Source organism: Pteropus vampyrus, unplaced genomic scaffold (genome assembly GCF_000151845.1).
Source record: "Pteropus vampyrus isolate Shadow unplaced genomic scaffold, Pvam_2.0 Scaffold318, whole genome shotgun sequence".
Taxonomy (NCBI): Eukaryota; Metazoa; Chordata; class Mammalia; order Chiroptera; family Pteropodidae; genus Pteropus; species Pteropus vampyrus.
In genome coordinates, this window is record NW_011889099.1 from 1,419,222 (window position 1) to 1,440,155 (window position 20,934).

Genomic DNA, 20,934 nt, shown 5'->3' on the forward strand with positions numbered 1-20,934 from the left:
AAATGAACACAGCTGATCCAAACAGCCCAATAAATAACACCATCAACTTTGGGGACATATTTTGCCCTAAAACACATCTATCTCCAGGGTTCAGAAAATATCCGTCTACTTATATCACATGCTTACTCCCCAGGATGAATTGAAATATCCTTCCTTCTGAAGTTACTTGAGGGTACAGCACAGATGAAGGCACAGTACAGAAGTAGCTAGCAGCACACAGAGGTAGAGAGATGCACAGAGAGATAAAAGGATTATGAGCCACAGACAGCAAGACAAGAACAGGATAAAGCAGCAGACAGCAAGACACAGAAAGAGAAGGTGGCAGATAAAAGACTGGGAAAGCAAATGTCAAGGTGAGAAAGACACATTGACCTATTTATAGAAAGGAGAGTAAACCTTCCTTTTGGGGGGTCATTGGGCAACTGGGCATTTCTTTTACTTCCTTTTGAGTATGGTATAAAGGCCAAGTGGAAAAGTTGAGGTAATTAACTGGATAATAGAAAAGGGAAGAAAACATCCCTTTATATAAACTGCTTCATTATAAATGATTAGCCTTTCATTCTACTTAAGTCCAGGTAATTCTCTCAGCATTTTATCCACTGCCTACACCCTCAATGACTCTCCCTTAAACTACTGTTCTCCAAGTATACGATATTGTCAGCCACTGCACAAACAAGGACAATAAATATAGTGCCTAGAACGATACTGTCAGCCACTGCACCAACAAGGACAATAAATATAGTGCCTAGAACAGATTCGGGAATATCAGTCAAAGTATCTGGAGTTCTACAATATTGGAAACCCTGAGCATCACTTCCAACACCAGCTCCCTCCCAGGAAACACATACTTAGAGCCCCTACACCACAATCCTACCAATTACAAGATTGGTTACTTAAGACCCATACGTGGGATACTGGGTGGTTACTCCAGATTTATTCACCTTCGCATCTCTTTCAATAAAAAAAAATTGGCTATTTCAATGGGCTTAAAAGAGAAATATACCCCACAAAGGACAGATTAAATGAGTAACAAACTAACCTGGCAACAGCCTCAAGATTATTACTATAGATATTGATTCGTCCAACAAACCTGCAAAAAGAACATTATAACAAATGAGTGTTCTATATCCAGGTAAAATCTACATACCACAAGTATGAGAATGAATCAAAATACAAATAATGCAAAAAAGATAAGACTCTGAACTACGAATGTCTATTATATTTCTGAACAAACTTATGAAAAAATGGTTAAGGTGTGTAACATTTTCCTCTAAGTCTTAATATTCTAAATTGATTTTCAAGATCTACTTGGCATTGGGCATGCACATAACACTCCTCTCATTTATACTTTCTATAAACAATAGTCTTCTATTTTAGATTCATTTGAAGAACGGTTCCTGGTGCTAACACAACTTTCAAAACTATTAGTTCAGTAGTTCTTTCACTTGAGCATCAGAATCGCTGGAAGATTTATAAAACTACAGATTTCTGGGCCCCGTCCCCAAGCTTATGATTTAGGTGAGAATATGCATTTCCAACTAGTTAGATGCTGCTGCTGCTGCTGCTGGCCCAGATAACCCTTTGAGAACCATGACATTGAACAATGAACACTTGATTACTATCTTAGAAATTTCTAAACTGTCTTGCAGCTGATCTCATTACTGGGCTTGATCTAATCACTTAATATGGCTAGGCACATGGTAATCTGCATTTCTGAAAAATGGGGTAAAAAGGCCTAATCCCTCCTTAACAAGAGTGTTATGAGTATTTTATAATTTGCACTATAATTTTTTTTAGAAAATGGAACTTATTGTTACTATATACCAAAATATGAAGGTCTGCTAATTCATTCATCATATATTAATTGTGCAAGTAGTATGCTAGATGCTGGAGATAACACTAATAAGTAAGACACGTTCCTTGCCTTAAAACAGACAAGTAAACAGACAATTACAATGTTGATTACCATTAGTGTGGTAGAAATATTAGGTATTCTGAAATCACATAGCAAGGGCACTCAATCTAATCTAGAGAAATTAGGAATAACCTTCCCTGCCCTAAAATTCTCCTTTACACTTAAGGTAACTGAAAAATTTAGAAGTTGCTCTATAAATATGCAAATATATGTATTATTCTCTAACTCAAGCAGAATCAGTCACTCCGTTTTCTGTGATTCCATGGGCCTTTTTTTCATCTCTATTATCTCACTGTACTTTAAGCCGAGCTTTGCAAACTGTGAGCTCCTTGAAGACAGAAAACAGCTGTTTTGCTTTGTGGTCCTAGTTCCTATTATCAATCAAGGTAGATATAAAAAGGGAAAGAGGAAAGAAGGAATGGTGGGAAGGAGGGAGGACACTGTTCTTATAATAGGACGAATATTTTGATTTTCCTATGCTGTGCATTGGTGTAAGCCACAACCAAACATCTGACCCATTAAGACCAACAGCATTCATTAACAAGATGGTTGGAATAGGTAATGGAGTAATAGATGCCATCTGTAACGGTGGAAAATAACATAACTGATTAGCCCGCTTGGGGATAAAAACTGTTTCTACCCTCATTAATACCATGCTCTAATCAACAAAACTGACCAGTCTTAAAAATCAAATGCCAAATTGATGGCAACCCACAATGACTGCTAATCAGTGAATCTACAATAGAAAGCTTAAGTATAGTAAAATAGAGGACATTACACCATTTCACTGCTCCCTCAACTGTTTACCTTGGACAAAAAACAGCCTATTCATAATACTCAGTTCATCATGATCATCAAAAAAAAAAAAAAAAAAAAAAGAATAGAGTGCCTATTAATTGCATGGTCCCATATCCTCTTCTCTCTTGGATGTTAGATGACACACAAAATGGTCTATTTTTATTTTAATTAGCTCTGGTTAATGCAAGCTTTATGAGTTATCGTCATCTTAATATTTGATGAGTGCCTATGTTTACAAATAACAAAAATAAAAAAAAAATCACAAGTAAGATGCCTGGGCCCACAATGATTTATCTTGGGCTTGTAGTGAACAAAACTGATTTGATTCATTTCCCTGCCAGAAGGAAGGAACAGCTCATAAAAACAAACGAAAAGAGGCTGGTAAGTGGTGGGTGTTTCTTTGCAATACTGGTGGCAAAGATAGGCAGAACTAACAAACAACAGTAAAATGAAACTAGATGATACTTGTAGAGGTCAGGTTGAGGCTGTTCACATTCAATTGCTGCTCGGAGGGTATCAATGGATTCGGCTGTACACAGTGCAATGGTTTCACGTACTGCATAATGTGTCTAGATAAAAGCAGAAGATAAAACAAAAAGTAATTCTTGTCATAATCATACACCCATCTGATTCCAGGAACACAGTATGGCTTTGGCAGAATACAAATACTGATGCAAACTAAATAAAATTCTTAAAATATATTACAAATAATTAAAAAGATAACTCTGCTGCAAGGGAATTCCAAAGATAATGAAAAAAAAAAAACTAAGATTTTTCTCGATACTGACAGTAGAGAATTCCATTTGCAGCATGCATATAATTAACTGAAAACCCTATAAAATTAATGCATTTATTTTTACTGAGACCCATTATTTTGCTCATCATAGTGTATGGTGATGTAAATATACACATATCATTTTGGGTCATAAGAATGCTAACACCTAGTCAACAGAAAAAAAATCATTAATAGTTCCATTACACAAATAGCATAATTGATGATCTTGAAACTGCTCAAAGTGGCTACATTTCATATGAGGAGCAGAGAGATGATGTGTCTTGCTTCAGTCTGACAGAATATTCTACTAGTGTATATCACACACTTGATTAACTCAGAAGTCAAGGCAGAACTCCAGTAAACCGATTTATAAATCATCAAAGAAAGGCTGACGCAGACTCAAAGACTGCACCATTCACACAGCAGGAAAAGCTGTTGTGTAGTCTTTGGAGAATATTATGGAATTGACTGAGCTATATTTAAAACTACCTCCTGACTTTGAAAACTTATATACCTTTAGCTGATTTGATCAACTTAACTTTTTCCCCTACTAAGGAATCTTTAGGTAGATTTCTTGATTTTTATCTTGACATTCCCTCAAATATAACTCTGTTTTTGAACAGTTTAAATGGGACTAGATTCATTACCATGCCCTTAAAGTACAGAATATAGTCATCCAATGCATTTAAGTTTCTTTTTCACATACTGAGTCCTTGTCCTCAACTATTCAGATGAAATAAATAAGCAGAGGAAAGCCTTCAAGGATGCAGAGGTGAGTACCTTAGTATCCTTCCTTAAAGGCAGGATAGAGAGAGTACATCTTCATGTCATGTGGAGCTCTGAATGATAGCTAAGAACTGACTGTGTCAGAAAGTACCAGGGAAATAAGTCATCCCCCAGTTTGAGCAAATTTACTTTACACATTTATAATTCTTCCTAGTTGCAAAAAAGTAAACATTTGCCAAACTACACCCTAAGGAGTTTTTTTTTAAAAAGCAATGAAATTACTACAGGTTAGGTTTTCTATATGCCAGGAATAAACATTTTTAAAGAAAATATTCATTCCTTTAAAAATAAAAAAAGATCAAACTGTAAGGTTAGAATACTTGAAATTATTTTTATAGTTATATAGTTTAAGCCTTTGATTACTTACTTTTAAGAGCCTAAATAAAATGTTGAGTGCGTTATGCAATATGAAGTGCAAGCAGAACTATGAAAAATATGGTGGCTTTTAGCTGGGGCATGGATTTTTCTCACTCAACACCATCCTTTTCCCCAAAGTTGAGAATTCGCTTAGAAGTTCAAAGACAATTATATAAAAGCTGTCTTCAAATACAAAACTTACACAAATGAGAAAAATAAGAGAAAAGATTAGAGGGCAGCGAGAAGGAGTATCTTATGATTAACAACTATCCTGAGCTCAAAATGTTTAGGCAAGGTTTAGTCTTCATTACCTTGCAATTGGATTCTCCATCAAGACTGGCTGTAGTAACAAAACAGATTCCATCACTAGTGCAGGATGAGAGAAGAATAAGATCACAGGGAAAAGTTTCATCTGCCTGTACTTCTACTATATCACCAACCTAGTATGAAGAGAAAAATAAATATAAATTTTCTTATTCCAAACAAAGCATTCATTATATCTCAAATTAAAGTAAAAACAGTAAGAGACCTCTCCTGCACTGGGCTTTGGAGAGTATCTCAGCAACTTATACCACGTGAAAGGTGATGAAAGAATATTACTCAACATTCAGAATCCTCTTTGAGGTCACGAGGCTTTATGATGCTTTCAGATTACCTTAGTGTTGAACTTTAATCTCTAATCAATGATTTCAGCACTCAGGGACCTGTCTGCTCTCTGATGCTTCTGGCATTGATATCTGATAGAATAATGATCATTATCACTTCATGAACGAATCAAGAAAATCTACATGTCTCAATTTTAGCACTTCATGAACACAGCACCAACACTCCTACTCCATCTCTCACATATTTTAATATCCTTTGCCTTCAGTGTGATAACAGCTATTATTGTTGGGTGTCAAGTCCTTCTTCAATGCTCATAAAACCTCAGTTAGAGCCACCTGTTATTCACACAACATTTGAAAAAAATTCAAAATAGGCCATTTTCCAACAATTCATCTGCTATCTGAAGAGTCAATTAATATAGCAATGAGAAACAATTTCCAATGAGCAAGTAATCCAAGCTCAAGTAGAGAAAAAACATGAGAAATAATGAACTATTTCTATCACAGACAGTTTAATAATGTAGGGAATAAGTCATAATGGTTAGAAGGTAGGACTTTTTAACCTGACTTTATATTCCAGCTCTTTCATTTAATTATGAGATTTTGGGTAAATGTCTTAGATGATTTCAACTACCTCACAGAATTGGTTTGAGCATGAAAAGAGGACAGAGGTAGTGTTTAGCAAAGCCCTGGCATACAGTCACCATTTGATAGGTGTTAATTATAATCATTACTAATACTCCGCAACTACTTTACTCTCAACTTTTTTTTTTGAAAGATGTAAGAAATCAGCTATTCCATTACTTTTCGACATTTTTCGCACCATGGCACATATGGAAAACACTTTTTCATGGCACCGTCAGATAAAAGGAAGAGGCTGCTGGTTTCAGAAAACCATCCACTTTTGGAGACAGTCCATATCTGGCACACCAACCTAGACACACTGGTTGTAAAATGCTGAACTAATAAATAAGACACCTGCCTTCTTTCTATTTGTTTCACAATTTGGCAGACAAAGATGAGGATTTTAAGATCTATTTGAGAATAACTTTATTATCTTTGCCAATCTTCATCAGTAGCCAAGAACAGAATCAATAATTGAACTAATTTGTAAATAGTATGTCCCTGCAACTGGAGTGCAAGTTGAGGCTGGTGAGATGGACATGGGCCAGATTCCAAAGGTCCTGGCAGGCCAGGCTTAGGGGTTTAGGCCTCACCCTGAAGTTCAGCAAGGGAGAACTGGAAAAGGACTTTTAAAGAAAGGGAATAACATGGTCTAGTTAAGAGAATCAACTCTAGAGTTTTGTTTCCATTTAGCAAGTTAAAAGCCACAAGACAGCAGTACTATCCCTCAATGTAAATATTTAAAAAGCCAGAAAATCAATAAAATCATAACTTTTTTAGTTCATCAGAAAGGTGAGGTTGCAAGGCAAACAAGTTAACTGAATTTCAACGGTTGAAAAGTCCCTCTGAGGAGAGACAAGTGTTTCACAATTGGCAAAGCACAAGAGGAAGAGATGGTATCATAAATGTGCATAAGAAGAAAACAACTAGATTTTTAACCAACTCTAAAAGGCTTGGTAGGGGCTAACATGACAATTTAGACTCTCTGAAACCCTGAGAGAAAAGAAGAGACCATAACCACTCATCAGTTCTTCTCTACAAGGCATCCACTGGGTGCTCATAAGAAAGCACGAGGGTAGGAGAACTAAAAGAGCCTTCCTCACTGGTATAGGCCTATAGATTGTGATTGACTGCTGTGGAAAGACCAATACAAAATACACAGAATCACAGATCCTTTTCTCATTTCAGGCAAAAACCATCCATGTCTGGGAGAAAGGCAAGAACCCTTCCCTGGCATAGTCTCAGAGAAATGTCACTACTGCTATAGGAGAGGTAGAAGCAAAAGCCATCTGCTGCTGGGAATGGGACAGGAAATCCACTCATACTGAGGACCTTGTACTGATAAAATGCAAAGTTCAGCTGTTGTGGGAAGGTGGTGTGAAAGTATTGAGAAAGTTCCACTCTGAGGTAAAGGTGCATATAAGGTCTGCGTAATATCAACACTGAAGTATGAGAACAAAGAAACCACTCTGTTCCAACTACCAGCCTTGCAATAAATAATAATAAGAAATAGCCATCTACCACTGGGAGAGGAGAAAGGGCAGAGAGGGAGGCATCCACTGTGTCTCAGGAATGCAAGATCTGCTAAAAGCAGAGGGTGGAACAGCAACACTGAGAAAAATTCTTTGGTACTCCAAATTCCACACAAAAACAAAGCAATGGCATCCCTCACTTTAAGAATTTGAAGTCCAGTGATATACTGAACTATCAATAGCTTAAATCAAAAACCAAAGCCAGCCGGACTCCTGACTGGATTGATGCAAGCTGTAACACTACTGGGCTGACAGAAGAGGCCTGCCCATTTCAGAATATAAATACTGTTTATTTAAGTCTCTAGCATTCTTTTGCATACAATGCCAAAATTTCAATTAAAAAAAAATGAGACACAAAATGTAAGACAAAAATGACCTATCATCAAGAGATAAAGAGTCAACAGGACCCAGAAATGTTCAGGTTTTGAAATTATGAAACAAATGTAAAAATAGCTATGACTGGGATCTTAAAGTATTTAGTGGAAAAGGCAGACAACATACATGTGCAGATGAGGAAATTGGGCAGAAAGATGGGCACTACAAAAAATACAGGAAATGTGAAAGTCAGAAATGAAAAATGTGGTATCATAAAGATTTCCTGAATACAACAAAGGAAATAATCAGGAACTCTAAAAAACTTTTCCAGTATTTCTAATACCAAAAACCATACTCTTTCCCTTACAAAAAAACTGTTTTTACATTGGAGCCACAAGTTCTGTTTCTAGGCTCTCTTCTCTATGTTCTATGTGATTCCATCCAGTCTCATGGCTTCATACACCATTTACATGCTGATGAAATCCAAATTTCTATTTCTACCTAAAACATCTGAGCTCTAGGCCTGACAATTCCATCCGGATGTCTAACAGGTATCTCAATATTAACATGGCAAAAACTGAATTCCTTATTTCCCTTTATTCTCACCTCTGTCCCTAAACCTATTCTTCTTCCACTCTTCTCCATCATATTTAATAGCACTGGCATTTTGTTTAATAGCACTATTTAATAAATAATTTGGCAGTGATAATACTTGATAAAAGTATAGGAAGTATCATTTTTTACGAATTTATATGAGAGTCCTGAACCACTCTGGAATGGTACTTTCACCTACCTGCTGCTTATTCTGTTCTACCCATCTTCTTCTCTTGTTCTGGGGGATCTAATTTATATTAGTTTTCTATTTTAATCCATATTCATATATAAATATTATTTTTAAAATAATATCTTGCAAAACCAACAAAATGGACAAACCCTTAGCCAGACTAAGAAAAATACTCAAATATCTAAAAAAGTGATTTTATAACTAATACCATGAAATAAAAAGGATTAGAAGAGAACTACAATTTTATTTCAACAAATAGGATAACCTGTAAGAAATGGATAAATAACAAGAAATGTACAACCCACCAAAACTGAATCATGAAGAAATAAAACATGTGAACAAACTGAAAACTAGTGAGGAGATGAAAGAAGGAATCAAAAAACTCCCAAAAAAGGAAAGACCAAGACCAGATGATTTCCCTGGAGATTTCTACCAAATATTTGAAGAAAAAACATCAATCCTTCTAAAACTCTTCTAAAGAATGGAAGAGGGCACACTCCCAAACTTATTCTATGTATGAGGCCAGCATTATCCTAATACTATTACCAGAAAAAGACATTACAAGAAAATAAAACTAAAAACCAATACCCTCAATGAATATTGTTGTAAAAATCCTGAAATAAAATTATTACCAAACCAAATTCAGCAGCACATTAAAATGGTCATACATCTGGTTAAACAGGATCAAATATATGGTAGCTGAAAGAAACTGGACTCTGGGTGGTAAATACACAATAGACTATATAGATGTCAAATTATAAGGTACACCTGAAAATTATATAATTGTATTAACCAATGTTACCCCAATAAACTTAATAATAATAATAAAATAGGCATATGCCATGACCAAATGGGATTTATATCTGAGATGTGAGGATATATTAAAAAAAAATCAATGTAATATAATACATAAACAATGGACAAAAAGTACATGATAATCTCAACTGATGCAGAAAAAGTATTTGACACAATTCAATACCATTTTCATGATAAAAAGAAAAAAAAAACACTCAATAGCCTAGGAAACGAAGAAAATGTCCTCAACACAGTAAAAGCCATATATGAAAAGCCCACAGCTAACACCATACTCAATGGGGAAAGACTGAAAGCTTTTCCTCTAAGATCAGGAACACAGCAAGGATGTTATTCAACATTGTACCTGAAGTTCTTGCCAGAGCAATTAGACAAGAAAAAGTAATAAAAAGCATACAAAGTAGAAAAAAAAAAAGAAATAAAATTATCCTGGTATACGATATGATGTTATAGGTAAAAACAAAACAAAACAAAAAAACCAAAAAACCATAAAGATTCCACAAAAAGTAAACAAATTCAGCAAAGTTGAAGGATACGAAATCAGTACTAAAAAATCTGTTGCATTTTTATACACTAACAGTGAGCAATCCCAAAAGGAAATTAAGAAAACAATCCCATTTACAATAGCATCGAAAAGGATAAAATAGGAATAAATCAAAGTAGTTAAAGACTCATAATTAAAAGCTATAAGGCACTGCTAAAAGAAAGCAAAGATAATATAAATAAATGGAAAGACATTTCATGAATATGGAGTCATAAACTTAATTATTGTTAAAATGTTGACAATATCCAAAGAAATCTGCAGATTCAATGGAATTCTTATCAAAGTGCCAATGGCATTTTTTTTTTCTTGCAGAAATAGAAAAAAAAATCCTAAAATTCTTATGGAATCTCAAGGGGCCCCCAAATAGCCATAACAATCTTGGAGGGGAGGGGGAACTTCAAAAAAAAAAAAACAATCTCATTCCCTCAGATTTCAAAATGTACCATGAAGAACAGTAATTGAGACAGTATAGTACTGGCATAAAGATCAATGAGTAGAGCTTGAGATAAGCCCTTGTGTATATGGTCAAATGATTATTAGTGAGGGTGCCAAAATTATGCAATGGGGAAAGGAGAATCTCTCTTAATCAAATGGTGTTGGGAAAACTGGGTATCCAGAAAAGAATAAGACTTGAACTCTTACTTTACACCATATATAAAAAAAAACTCAATAAATTAAAGAGCTAAATGTGAGACCTAAACCTATTACACTCCTACAAGAACATTAGGGAAAAGCTTCAGGACATTGGATTTGGCAATGATTTCTTGGACATAACATCGAAAGCACAGGAAAACATCAAAATTAGAAATGTGAATACATCAAACTTAAGAACTTCTTACCAAAGGACATTATCAACAGACTGAAAAGTCAACCTATGAAATGGAAAAAAATATTTGCAAATTATCTCTAACCAATAAGGGGTTAATAGCTAGAATATACAAGAAATTTCTGCAACTCAACGACAAACAAATACCCTGATTAAAACATGGTCAAAGGACTTGAATAGAAATTGCTTCAAAGAAGACATACAAATGGCCAATAAGCACACGAAAAAATGCTCAACATCACAAACCATTAGAGAAATGCAAATCAAAACCACAATGAGATATCATCTCATACCCATCAGGATGGCCGCTATCAAAAGAACAGAAAATAACAAGTGCTGGAGAGGATGTGTAGAAGTTGAAACTCTGTGCACTCCATTTGCAAAGGTAAAATGGTGCATTGCATCCATTATAGAAAACTGTGTAGAGGTTACTCAAAAAATTAAAAATAGCATTACCATATAATCCAGAGATTCCACTTCTGGGTATACATCTAACATAATTAAAAGCAGGACCTTGAAGAGTTATTTGTACATCTGTGTTTATCACATTATTCACATGGCCAAGAGGTGGAAGCAACCCAAATGATGAACTGATAAAGATGAACTGATAAAGAAAATGTGCTATATGCATACAATCAAATATTATACAGCCTTAAAAAGGATATTTTGTCATATGCTATCGCTTCGATGAACCTTGAAGATATTATGCTAAGTGAAATAAGCCAGTCACAAAAGGATAAATACTGTATGATCCCACTTATAGGAAGTATATCTTTAAAATAGTCAATCATAGAAACAGAAAATAGAAAGGTGTTTATCAAGGGCTGGAAGCAGGGGGATTAGTGTTTAGTGGGTATAGTGTTTCAGTGTGACCAGATGAAAACGTTCTAGAGATTTGTTGCACAACAATGTGAATGTACTTAACATTACTGAACTGTACAATTAAAAATGGTTAAAATGGTAAATTTAATGTATTCTTTATCAATTAGCAGAAAATAAAATAAAATTAAAAAGGAATACCTTGAGACTAGGATATTTTTTCAAACATATCTGATAAAGGACTGCTATCCAAAATATACAAAAAAACCTGTTAAAACTAAACAATAAGAAAATGAACAACCTGAATATGAAAAACAGGCAAAAGACCTAATAGTAACATCAGCAAAGAAGATATTCAGGTTACAAGTAAGTATATTAAAAGATGTTTAATACCATATGTCGTTAGAGAATTGCAAATTAAAACAAAAATGAGATACCACTACACACCTATTAGAATTGCCAAAATCCACAACACTGACAACAAATGCTGATGTGGACCAACAGGAATTCTCATTAACTGCTAATGGGAATGCAAAGTGGAGTAGAGCCACTTTGAAGACAGTTTGGCAGGTTCTTACAAAATTAAACATGCTGTTGCTATACAATCCAATAATCACACTCCTTAGTATTTACCCAAATGAACTGAAATTTTATGTCCACACACAAACCTGCACATGGATGTTTATAGCAGCTTTATTCATAACTGCCAAAATCTGGAAGCAAACAATATGTCCTTTGGTAGGTGAATGAATAAATAAAACTACATATAGACAATGCAGTATTATTCAGCACTAAAAAGAAATGAGCTCTCGAGCCATGAAAAGACATGAAGGAAACTTAAATGCATATTACACTAAGTGAAACAAGTCAATGTGAAAAGGCTACATACTGTAACGATTCTAACTATATGACACTATGGAGACAGTAAAAGGATTAGCGTTGGTCCCGGGCTGGGGAAGGGAGGGAGGGATGAATAAGCAGAGCAGAGGATGTTTAGGCTGTTTAGGGCAGTTTAACAATTCGGTATAATATAATGGTGAATACATGTCATTTATACATTTGTTCAGGGACACAGAATGTGCAACACCAAGAATGAACTCTAATGTAAACCATTAACTTTGGATGATAATAATGTGTCAATGTAGGTTCACTGATTGTAACAAACGTACCACTCTGGCAGGAGATATTGGTAGCAAGGAAGGTTGCACCTGCACGTGGAAAGGGGGTATATGTTAACTCTGTACTTTCTGCTCAATTTTGCTGTAAACCTAAGACTTCTCTAAAAAATAAAGTTTATTAATAATTAAAATAAAATCTGTTGGGAATGAAAATGTTAGTTGCTGTGGACAAGTCTAAAATCTTACTGACAGGCAATCTTATTAGGTAATAATAAACAATGATTACCTTGAATAATAAATTAAAATGCCTGAGATATTAAAAAAATCATACCCTTGAAACTCTTATACAATGCCAGTAGAATATGAAATGATACAGTTGCTGTGGAAAAGTTTGGTGGTATGTGAAAAAGTTAAACATAGAATTACCGTATCACCTAGCAATTCTACTCCTAGGTATATACCCAAAAGAATTGAAAACAGATGTGAAAACAAAAACTTAAACATGAAATGTTCATACTAAAAATATTCATAATATCCAAAAGATGGGGAAAAAAACAAAATTCCATCAACTGATGGATGGATAAAAATGAACTGTGGTATCATATGATGGAATTTTATTCAGCCGTAAAAACTAACGAAGTACTGATACATGCTACGACATGAATGAACCTTGGGAACATTACATTAAATGAGAAGCCAGACACAAAAAGCCACATATTGTATGATTCCTTTTATATGAAATATTCAGAATAGGTAAATCCATAGAGAAAGAAAGATTAGTGGTTGTCTGGGCCTGGAGGAAGGAGTAATTCAGCATGATTGCTTAATGGCTTAAGGGGGTTTCTTTTGGGGGAGATGAAAATGTTCTGGAACTACATAGTCCTGATGGTTGCACAACATTGTGAATGTACTAAATGTTGCTGAATTAACAGTCCAATTTTAAAAGTTGTGTTTTTAGCACAATAAAAAATAAACTACAAAAATCAATACCTTGATTTTTTCACTCTCTTTTCTAACTCGCTTTGCATTTTCAATAATGTAAACAGTGCTCTTGTTGACTTCATTGTCAGCTCTGTGTCTCAGCCAATCCTCATATCCCTAGAAGGATAAAAAATAACTATATAATCAAACTCACATAATGAAGTAAAGTTGTTAATTTCCATAACCCCTCCATGAGTTATCAGCAGATATTTATACTTACGGTATTAATTTCAACTAAGAATGCTAAAGAGAGAGGACTACATGTTTTCCAAAAAACTAAGATATGATTTTAAAATACTGCTTAAATGGCTTTGTGTTAAAAGGTTCCTCCATTCTACATTTAAGTATTAATGAAAACATAGGCATTAAAGCCTTAATATTCTTTAACTGTGAAGGACTATGATCTATTCTTGTAATTCTACTCTTATTCAACTTAATGTTAATTGCTCCTACTTAGTGAATTTGAAAAAAAATTTTTTCTGGGTGTTATTTTCCTACAGACTTAATCACTTAAATATATTCTTCTGTGGTAGACTGTTGGAATAATCATTTTTGAGGAAACTGAATTCTTCCCAGAGATAGAGAATAAAAAGGCAAGTTAATATTATTTTGGCAGAAGAGAATTTATGTTAAATTTAGAGATCAACAGTTAAACTTCTCCATTGACCTGGTGATAAAAGAAAATATAAATTGGTGTTCATTTTTCAGAATTAAAAATAATCAAGGGAAGGTCTAATTGGCTCATTATTTTTCTTTTTTTTCCCCTGGAGTATATTTAATCAAAATAACTAAAGAAGAAGAAAGTTCATTTGAGCATGACACCCTCTCCTTTTTTACATCACTTTGCTTTTTTTCGTTATAAATATGTCTGTACCTTTTCAACTATAATTGTTTGAAAAATCTCTTGATCGCTTTCCCCTTCTTTTCTTAGTTGCTATATTCATTCCTATTCTGTCCCTCTTTATGACAATGCTAGGCTATCACTTCAGTGAGGAAAGAAAGGCCCTAACATGAATTAGTATTAGGAGTAAAATGAATCAGTAAGAGCTTTTGAAACCATACACACTATTCTTGGAACCAGCAATTCTATGATGTTAAAGAAAATAATCCTAACAGCCTAAAGGAAAGAACATTCCAAAAGTCTTTATTTAGCAACTGAACACTTGAAAAAATATTCTTGCAGTTCCTGTTAGGCAAGATAGAAAACCAGATAACCCCAAGAGGAAAGGTAACCTTGTCCCCAATACTGTTAAGCAGACCCTCCTTTTGGAAGTTCTTTGAGACTCTGTTAAAAGAAATTTGATAAGTACTAGCTAGAAGTATGTTTGTAATTAGCCAGGTCTTGTGGATAATTACATGATAAAAATTGCTAACCTACCCCTTTTCCTCCAGTTTCCCTTTTGCATTTTCAATTTCTTCTGGATTTTCCAAAGGTACTATCATATAAAATGCTCCAAATACTTCAAAGACATTAGCATTACAAACTGTGGCAGCTGTCAAGAAACAAGAATAAAAGTCTCCTCTAACTACCACCCTCTTCGGCAGTATCAGGAAAGATAAGAAACTTAAAGTATTTATAGTCTTGTGTTTTCTGCTATAGGCAAACAACAAAAAAGTCCTCCAGAACTGGAATTTTTCCGATAAGACATACCATGATAAAAAAAATTGATGCACATTAAAAATGTGCCTCCCATTTCTTGACTGAGTTATACCTTCTACCTACTCTTTTAGGGTTACCATTCTCACACACAAATATTGAGGAAAGGAGCAAGGAAATTAAGGATGTACCCTACAATCATTTTAATAGGTTTTCAATAGGAATGAAGTATAAACTAAATACATCAAAGGATACTGCCCACTCTATATAAATATGAAAAAGAACCTCTGATAATGAAATTCAAACCAGACAGGACTAAAATGTAAGCATAAATGTAAATAAAAAATTTACCTGCTTGATAGCTGTAACAGTTATAACAAAGAAAAGTGGAAGTCCACTGGTAACTGGGCTAGTTGGTGTATCTACTATGACCTAGGTAAGGAAATTAAATAGAAAGTAAAATGAAAATAAGCCAATAACTTATATATAACACTTACATGCTGAAAATATTTCAGACAGAATACAGACAAAACATATTCCAGTAGCAGGGTGAATGTTAACTTTCATTAAAACAAAAGCAATCCACACAGCAGTTATAGTTTAAGAAAATAGTTCTAAATTCAGGCTTAGTTTTCATCCCAGCTTGAATTAATCCCTTTACTGAAACACGCCCATTCATTTATCATCTATTTGTTAAGCACCATTCTGTGCTATTAGCAGCCAACCTCTAGCAAAGCTGCTTTACATAGATGGAGAAAAATCCTTGGCCTCATATAGCTTGCAGCTTATAGGGAAAACCAGGAATCAAAACACTGGCATCTGAAGAGTAAATAGAAGTTAATTAGATGAAGACGGGGAGGCTTTCCAGGGACCATAAATAGTATATACAACGTCTGTATGATAGGAGGGAGTGTGGCACAGGTAAGGAAATAAAGGGAGCCGATGGCAAAAGAGTGTGGTGTGAGATGGGGACTGGAGAAGGAGATGAGCCAGACTAAGCAGGGCCCTCTAGACTAGAGTTCATTCTTTATCCCACAAACAGTGGGAAATAACTGAAGCTTTTAGTCAGAGAGAAGTCACATGAGGAGAACTACATTTTGAAAAGATCATTCTCATTGTTTTGTAGAAAACAGAATGGAAGGGAACAAGAGTGGAGGCAGGGAGTCCATTCAGAAGGCTATTGTTCTTATCTGGGTAAACGATGATGGCTTGGATGAAGGGAGTAGCTGTATATAGAAAGAAGTTCCAGAGATGTTTAGGAGGCAAAAATGGAAAGACTGGGTGAAGATTTTCTTGTAAGGGATGATAAAAGATGTCTTCCAAGTATGTGGTTAACATGGCTGACTGGATGTTGTCATCGTTCCCTGAAATAGGAAAGACTAAAAGAGAACTAAATTTGATGGACAGAGGCCCATGAGTTCCATCTGCCCTCACAACTCTTTGACTCTTAAATCTAAACCCCACCCAGGACTGCCCCTGCCACACATCCTGTGTTGCAGATGCTGGCTTTTTACATGGCTCGGTGCCTTCGTGCACAGACTGAGATACCAGTCTGGCATTCTTCACCATGTGAAGGCCCTCTAATCCCTTCGAAGCTCAGTTCAGGTATCACTTACTCTTTGAAGCCCTCTCAAGCTCCTCTTGGGTAGAAACAATTATAACTCTCACCGCATCCCCATAGCATTTTGCTCATGCTACTTTTATGACTTTTATTACATTAAGTGAATACATGACTGTTTTTGGATATAACAAATTCCTTACGGGTAGAAAAGCCATATCTTAATCTTCCTTGAATCTGCTAAAATCTTTGTAGTCTGGACTACTGCATTGCACATAATAGGTGCTTGGTATATGTATACTGAATTGAACTGAAACGTCCTGCATACCAAGTGGCATGACTCTTGTGAACATAATCTTCTATGTAGTTTATTTTATGCTCTTTTGTAAGACACCTTGCCATGGGTAGAGGAGCTCCTTTTCAAATGCCCCATCATTCAAGATTGAAATTGACTATTTCCCATATCACAACCAGATTGGCTTTAAGTAGCAGAGCTAAATTCAATTACAGTACCATTTACTCAAAGCCTTAAAGCGGATAAACAGAAGCACTTAACATCAACAAGGCATTTAAAAATGCTTTGTTGGGATGTTTCTGTTTCATTTAAAAAAATGAAATGAGAAAAAAAGAACTTTTAATGTAGTAAAATTTTCAGGGTGTGATTTTGGTGAGAGAAAGATTTTAATAGCTTATAGATTTTAAGATGGAAGATGTAAATTAAAATGTCTAAAACCTAAAAGACAGAATATTTGCAGGAACTCTGAGAAGCAGATCAATCAACTAGGCTTAAAGTAAATGAATGAAGCAGAGCAAAACTGATAATCAAGAAGATAAGTGATAAATTTTCAATTACGCTGAAACTAATGTTTAATAAAGTAAACTTAAACTGATTTCAATTTTGATATATGGCACTGTCTTTAATGGTACAGAATACATGCCCTTCTAGCATGAACAAAGACATGAAATCCATCAATATTTTTTTAAAAAGGGTCTCTAAAGAAGATAAATACCATATGATTTCACTTATATGTGGAACCTAAAAAACGAAAAGAACAAACTAATTGAAAACAGACTCACAAATATAGAGGACATTCTAGTGATGGTCAGAGGGGAGTGGGGCGGAGTGGGGGCTGGGAGAAAGCGGTGAAGGGTTAAAGAAGTACAAATTAGTAGTTGATAGAGGGTCACGGGGATGGGGAGCATGGCACAGGAATGCAGTCAGCAGCAATGTAATGGCTAGGTTGGAGAGACAGAAGGAAGATAGAATAAATGGGTGGAGGTGGGGGTGGGATCATTTCATAAACTATATGAATGTGTAACCAATGTACTGTATACTTGAAACTAATAATAAAATTAAATTTTAAAAAAGTAAGGGTCTCAACAAGTTTTCTGGTAAAAAATGTTACTTTAGAAATATATAAAATCATATAAATCTCAAAATGTAATAGTAGTACTTTAAAAAGTATTATTATAATATGTCCTGAAGCATCTTTTTAATCACAGGGCATTTTAAGGTTAGAAATGGCCTGAAAATTTGTTTGAAGTAAAATTTCTCAAAGTAGAGGGAGCGGCTGTTTATAGCTCTTACCTGTACAAGGAAAATGATGAGAAAATAAAAATTTGCAATTCTTCTAAACTGTTCAAACAGGTTCTTTGGGAGGAAATTCCAAAGTGTATACTGTAAGGAGGGAGGAAAAAATATATTATTAGAAAGCAAACTTAAAAAATATTAGTAATAATGACTCATATGGGTCCAGATTATCAAAATACTTTGAAAACTCATGTTAAAACTCAAACTTCACACATAAGAATAAGCATATAGAAAAAATAAGCATATATTTAGAGGTATATAGTATATAAACATTTTTTAGGAGTGACGTTTTCATTTTGACCATTACAACTGGTCCATCTAGTCCCATACCTCTGCTTTCTCTGATGCGATCTAAATTAGGTTCCTTGTTATGCGCTCTCATATCATTCTTATACCTCCTTGGTAAGACTTGCTGCAATACATAATTATACATGGATGTACTTTTTAATTAAAGTTTCCCCCTCAATAGGCAATGAGTTCTATAAGGGCAGGCTATTCATCTATCTTTTTATTACTTTTCTCCAACACTTAGCACAGTACCTGACACAAAGTAGACACTCAATAAATTAGTGGGATGAATAAACAAATTAATTCCTCTGGCTCAGCTAACCTCTGGAGTCTTCTTGATCACCAACACAGATATAAGTCTGTTCCTATCAGTACCTACTACCTCCATGACATATAGGTGTACACATAACCCTGGGTCATAGAGGGCTTTCATTTTAATCAACAACATACCACCCTGGGTGTTGGTAACTGGTAATAGGTAAAGGTTTTAATGCTAAATTGTACATGAGCAAGAGGAGAGAATTCTTGGGTCAACTGTCAAATCACATAGACTTTCTCACTGATACCTTAAGTTCAAAGACTGGGTCACTTAAAAATCACCAGAAGTTAGATTTTCTAGATGTCTTAATAAAGAAGACCAGAAACCAGAAAGAAAGACATCTTTCTTAACCCAAAGATCTAAATTTACACTAGAACAGTCTCCATCCAAAGTATCTCCATAATGGGAGAAAATATCTATTAAATAATATTGGTGACTGAAAAGCCAAAGTTCCAGAGCATGACACAGTATATGGGAATTCACTACTAACTTCTCTTTAAAAGGCCTATAGGCTCAAGATTCAGAGAATCCCAAGAAAATGAAGATGAGCCAAGGCAAATAAGTTCAGTGATGCAGCTGCACTACAACCAACAGACAACCTACAAGGTTCCCTCAGGGTTCATGGAACTGCCTCAGGGAAGACCATTCAAAATGAAGTGCAGAACTGTGTGTGGATGGGCATCAGTTGGGAGGGGAGTCCATACTTTTCATCACATTCCCAAGGCAGCTAGTGACCAAAAATAAAAAGGATCAAAACCACTGATCCAGATCAACACTTAACTGTCCCAATTACTTACGACCCATTTCCTAAAACAAAAAGCTCAACTCCAACAACAGGCTAACAGCTGAACTTCTGGCTTATTGACCTTTTGTTCCCTAACTAAAAGATTTTTAATTAAACAAACAAACATTAGGAACTGTTAGAGTCCTTTAACGGGTGTTAACACATCAAAAGGAAACATTTTTGCTGTTGTTTCTAGGCCCTCACTGTTCCTTTGCCACTTTTCTACTTCTAAAACAAAGGGTTCCTTGAGGAACTCGTTATTCCCTTTACCAGAAGTTGTTGCCATATGCCTCTTCTTTCTTATTTCAGCTATTAAGAGGTCAAGGAACATATCATAAGCTCCACTACCACAAGTGGCTAGCACGGTTTTTGACATATAGAAGGCATACAAGAAATCTTGGTTAAAACTTGTGTTGTCCATTTATTCCTTTGCATTTTAGGAATGCAAATTAAGCTTCTCATCTCTTTATTGTAATATAAATGTAATAAAGTATACATTATTTCAACAAAGACCAAGAGAAGCCTACTTTTTTAGAGTTGTCGGATTAAAACCGAAATTGAATTTAAAGCCACCTACATCAAGTTATTCAAACTGACCTGTCTGCTTAAAAAATAGATTCAGATGTAGTTGCTACAAACCAAGTAACAATGTTAATCCATAAGAAGAAAATGTTTATAGCATTTGTTTCACTAACAGTGATGAGAATGGAGATTTTTGGCAGTCATAAATGTTTTTGCTCAAAGAAGTCAGTGAGTGGATCTTTTATACAATCTTAACAGGCAATTATAAACTGAAAAAGCAACACCGACATTTAGAACATGTTTAAAAACAGGTTCTACAGAAAAAATGCCAGCTTACCAGGTATATCTACTACAATGCATTTGACATCTGCTCTGTAGTGAATAAAATAATTGGTATAGATGGCAGAAAAAGTGGCATAGATGATACAGGCTTAATCCATCCCGTGACCAAATCAAAACTGTGACAGAAACACAGAGTAAACAGCAAGCAAAGTCGCCTGGGATCTATATGAACAGAAGCACTACAACTACAGAGAGATATAAGAAATCCCCCTGTAATGGTAGGAGGTAGGAAGGGGAAGAAACGAGGCTGCCCAGTCCTGAGGGGCTGAGTGGAACAGAGGCTGTGGCAGCAGCAGCACCTGCAGATGCCTTTTAAAGGGCGGCCTTTCATGGTGACGGAC

At 35.1% G+C, this 20,934-nt stretch overlaps 1 protein-coding gene across 2 annotated transcripts in view; it reads right to left on the minus strand.

Moving 5' to 3' along the window:
• Window positions 1-20,934, minus strand: part of ATP11C (ATPase phospholipid transporting 11C) — a 167,438-nt gene that overhangs the window by 58,059 nt on the left and 88,445 nt on the right. For both annotated transcript variants that reach the window (XM_023521807.1, XM_023521808.1), the window contains 6 exons: window positions 18,336-18,425; window positions 15,541-15,621; window positions 13,602-13,709; window positions 4,943-5,071; window positions 3,179-3,282; window positions 1,040-1,090 (listed from right to left, as the gene is read on the minus strand). In XM_023521807.1, coding sequence (XP_023377575.1) covers window positions 1,040-1,090; window positions 3,179-3,282; window positions 4,943-5,071; window positions 13,602-13,709; window positions 15,541-15,621; window positions 18,336-18,425 — 563 coding nt within the window. The remainder of the gene's footprint in view (window positions 1-1,039; window positions 1,091-3,178; window positions 3,283-4,942; window positions 5,072-13,601; window positions 13,710-15,540; window positions 15,622-18,335; window positions 18,426-20,934) is intronic.